The sequence below is a fragment of the Buceros rhinoceros genome, unplaced genomic scaffold (genome assembly GCF_000710305.1).
Source record: "Buceros rhinoceros silvestris isolate BGI_N320 unplaced genomic scaffold, ASM71030v1 scaffold46821, whole genome shotgun sequence".
NCBI classification, from domain to species: Eukaryota; Metazoa; Chordata; class Aves; order Bucerotiformes; family Bucerotidae; genus Buceros; species Buceros rhinoceros.
In genome coordinates, this window is record NW_010395645.1 from 1 (window position 1) to 3,931 (window position 3,931).

At 42.1% G+C, this 3,931-nt stretch overlaps 1 protein-coding gene across 1 annotated transcript; it reads left to right on the forward strand.

The window, feature by feature from the left end:
• Positions 1 to 4: 4 nt before the first annotated feature.
• On the forward strand, positions 5 to 3,717 carry LOC104487867 (kelch-like protein 23; the record flags this gene model as incomplete). The annotated part of the gene is made up of 3 exons (XM_010145606.1): positions 5 to 1,196; positions 2,681 to 2,833; positions 3,407 to 3,717. Coding segments are annotated over 3 exons (1,656 nt in total), but the record flags the coding sequence as incomplete, so codon positions are not given.
• Between the last annotated feature and the right edge of the window lie 214 nt (positions 3,718 to 3,931).

Genomic DNA, 3,931 nt, shown 5'->3' on the forward strand with positions numbered 1-3,931 from the left:
GGAGGACTACGCGTACCTCTACACGGACTCCTCGCACCCCGCCGGTTTCCTGGAGGCGTTCCGGGCGTTTTACCTGGACGGGCTGTTCACCGACATCACCCTGCAGTGCGCCTCGGGGGTCATCTTCCACTGCCACAGAGCCGCCCTAGCGGCTTGCAGCAGTTACTTTAAAGCCATGTTCACAGCCGACATGAAAGAGAAATCTAAAAACCAGATCAGGCTTCCCGGGCTCAGCCATGCCGTACTGGAAGCGCTCGTGAATTATGCATACACATCACAGATCCAGATAACAAAGAGAAACGTCCAAAGCCTGCTGCAGGCTGCAGACCTCCTCCAGTTCGTGTCAGTGAAGAAAGCCTGCGAGCAGTTTCTGGTGAGGCACCTGGATACTGACAACTGCATAGGGATGCACTCCTTCGCCGAATATCATGATTGCTCGGAGCTAGAAAAAGAGTCCCGGAGGATATTGTTGTGGCAGTTTGAAGAAGTATGGAAGCAGGAGGAGTTTCTGGACATGGGCAAGGAGAAACTCTCTTACATTCTCTCCAGAGAGAATCTCAATGTTTGGAAAGAAGAGACAGCCATTGAAGCTGTCATTAAGTGGGTTGCACACAATGTGGAAGAAAGACTTGAAGACATCTATGAACTGCTGAGCCGCATCAAAGTAGACTTAGATAAAGTGTATTTGAGGTCAGCTTTAAGCCTACAAAAAAAATGCCGACTTAATGACAGTAAGATACGGTCACTCATACACAATGCCTGGAACCTCAATCCCAAAGGTCTTTCCAGAAGACCCACAGCAGTCATGTATGTGATCGGAGGATATTACTGGCACCCCTTATCAGAAGTGCATGTCTGGGATCCTTTAACCAATGCCTGGGTTCAGGGAACAGAGATGCCGGATCACACCAGAGAGAGCTATGGGGTTGCTAGCTTGGGACCGGACATATATGTGACAGGAGGTTATAAAACAGAGAGCATAGAAGCCCTTGACACCGTATGGATATACAACAGTGAGAGAGATGAGTGGATAGAAGGCTGCCCCATGCTCGACGCGAGGTATTATCACTGCGCAGTTTCCTTGAGTGGCTGCATCTACACATTGGGTGGTTACCGTAAGGGAGCTCCAGTGCAAGAAGCTGAGTTCTATGATCCTTTAAAAAAGAAATGGCTTCCTATTGCAAACATGATCAAAGGTAGGTAAGCTTTTGTACGGCATCTGCCTCAAGAGATCCTTTTGCTTTTGCCAGTTTTGAGTGCCAGGGACACATCTAAGGTTAGATCTGAGTTCTAGTGAAGTCCGCAGGAAGTGTTGGTGGACTTTGGTCCAGGTCTTTACTAGCCAAACGACTGCAATCATCCAAACTCAATGCTGGGCTGAGCCATGGAACACTAGGGTGGGAAAGCAAGTGGTAGTTTAATTTTGCCGTCTTTCATGAGTAGAATTTCTGTTCAAATTAGAAAGAAATCAGAGAAATTACCTGGGATTAGAGTCCACTCTGTAGATGGTCAAAGAGCAAGCTCAAATAAAGGGATTCTGTTATTTTAGTATAAAAGACTAGTTTACTAAGATGTTCTGCACAATTATTTGTAAAGTTGTCAGCTTGATTTAAAACTTCTTGCATGCAGTTCTCTCGTATTTCAGTGTATCATCCGTTCAGGATCCTTATTTTAATCCTTAGTGAGAGGGTAATGAAAAGCACTACTAACTGTTTCTAGCAGCCAAAATAGCAGTCTGTTAAAAACACAGGAATTAGGGTCACAGCCTAACGGAAGAGTATTTTTTGTTATAAAATTTATAAACAATTACGCATTGTATCATACTTTTTATAAATTAATACAATTATTTACAACTAATTATTAAATTTTACTGACACTCGATAGTACTTTTCTACATACATGAGAGGTTTTGGAGGTATCTGTAAACAGGAAAAAGCAATGACCATGCTCCTACAACTTTCTTCATTATTTGCGTATTTTCCACAAACACTGCTATTACTCTCTTTTTATTTTCTTTAAAAATAGAAATGCTATGCTAATGCTGTGAGCAGTTACACTTTCTGTGCAGTTGTTTTGTCCCATTTTCAGAGTGAAACTTATTAGATGCTCAAAAAACCCCACGTGATTTCCTAATTTTGGTCCATTTTATCTTGTCAGATCCCTTGTTTTATTTTGTTTTCTTCTCCTAGAGACAGAGTTAACAAGGCTCCATTCTGTTTGCATCCTTGGTTATACAATAGCATAATTAATAATACCATAAGAAAGACTAAAATTATCAGAAAAAATACCCTGAGACACTGAATGATCTCAACTCCCATTGTCTTTGCCCTTCCTGTATGAGTGACTTGAAAATCTCTTTAACTTAGTGAAGTATTGAAAGTAATTCCCTATTCCAAAACCAATGTGACGACGTGTCTTTAATTACTGCATGAAAATCCTGTGGAATACTGTGTGGCTGTTACAGGCAATATGTACTGGTTATGGCCGTTCTATTTAATTGCTTTTGACTTATGCTGATAAAATAAGGTTTGTTTGTTTTTAAATTTAGTTAAATTCTTGTCAGTGTAATTTCACCCCAAAATAGTAATTAAGAAGTAATTTGAAAAGGGTTATGGATGGAAATGACCGTGGTTATTGTGTGCAGTCTGAAGGTATGTTGTGACTTTCACACCGTGTGCAGGTGTTGGAAACGCCACCGCTTGCGTCCTGCATGAAGTCATCTACGTGACTGGAGGTCACTATGGGTACAGGGGAAGCTGCACCTACGATAAAATCCAGAGGTACCATTCAGGTAGCAATGAGTGGAGTATAGTCACCACAAGCCCACATCCAGGTAAACAACAGTTAGTGTAACACCTGTAGAGTTTGATTTGGTTACTTGTGTCCAGGAGTCTATAAGCCCACTGAAGAGTTTCTGGCATGTTCCAAATAAAGAAGACGGTGCCTGTAAGGCAGCAAGGGCCAGAGAGGGACCATCTCCTGCTTCCAGGCTCTGAGCAGGGAAGGGAAGACCCTTTTCAAGCACCTGTTCTATAGAAGTCACAGTATAAATACTGAAGTAGGGAAGGGCTGCATTCTATTAAATAATAAACTAACTTTCTATGATCTCTATCCATAGGCATTTGGCAAAATAGTTTATATTAATTTTAAATATTTTTTCTCTATGTTCTACATTTGGTAACAGTCCGTTTTTAAAACGGTTCTCGCTAAGTACTGGTGGTCATGTCTGCATCTTCTGTAATGCCTTGAGCTTGCTTTTACCAAGGGTAGCAGAAAATCTGGAGGATCTCCTAGGCTTAGTGAAGAAACTGAACCACCCTCAGTGGTGCCCAATGTTTGTCATGTAGTTGCAGTTTTAAGTTCATGTCATCATGCTGAGCTGAACTGTGTTCCTTTCTTCCTGAAGAATACGGATTGTGTTCAATTACGTTGCAAAACAAGATCTATTTTGTGGGCGGACAGACCACAATCACGGACTGCTACGACCCAGAGCAAAACGAGTGGAAGCAGATGGCTCACATGATGGAGAGGAGGATGGAGTGTGGCGCGGTGGTTATGAATGGATGCATCTATGTGACGGGAGGATATTCCTATTCGAAAGGAACGTATCTGCAGAGTATTGAGAGATACAACCCTGAACTGAATAAGTGGGAAGCAGTCGGTAATCTTCCCAGCGCTATGCGGTCACACGGCTGCGTCTGCGTGTATAACGTGTAAACATTTAGTTTTTGTCTTGCTGTTACAGAAAACAGCAGATGCAGTTTTCATCACAGGGCTGTGAGTGAGATGTCCTGTACAATCTCAGCACACATCATTCAAAACTAGGTGTAAGTCATCTTCGTCTTAAACAATTCGGATATATAAATGTGGTAGCAAGATTTCCATATATTTGTCAGTCCAATCATTCTTTGTCATGAAAGTTTTCAAATTA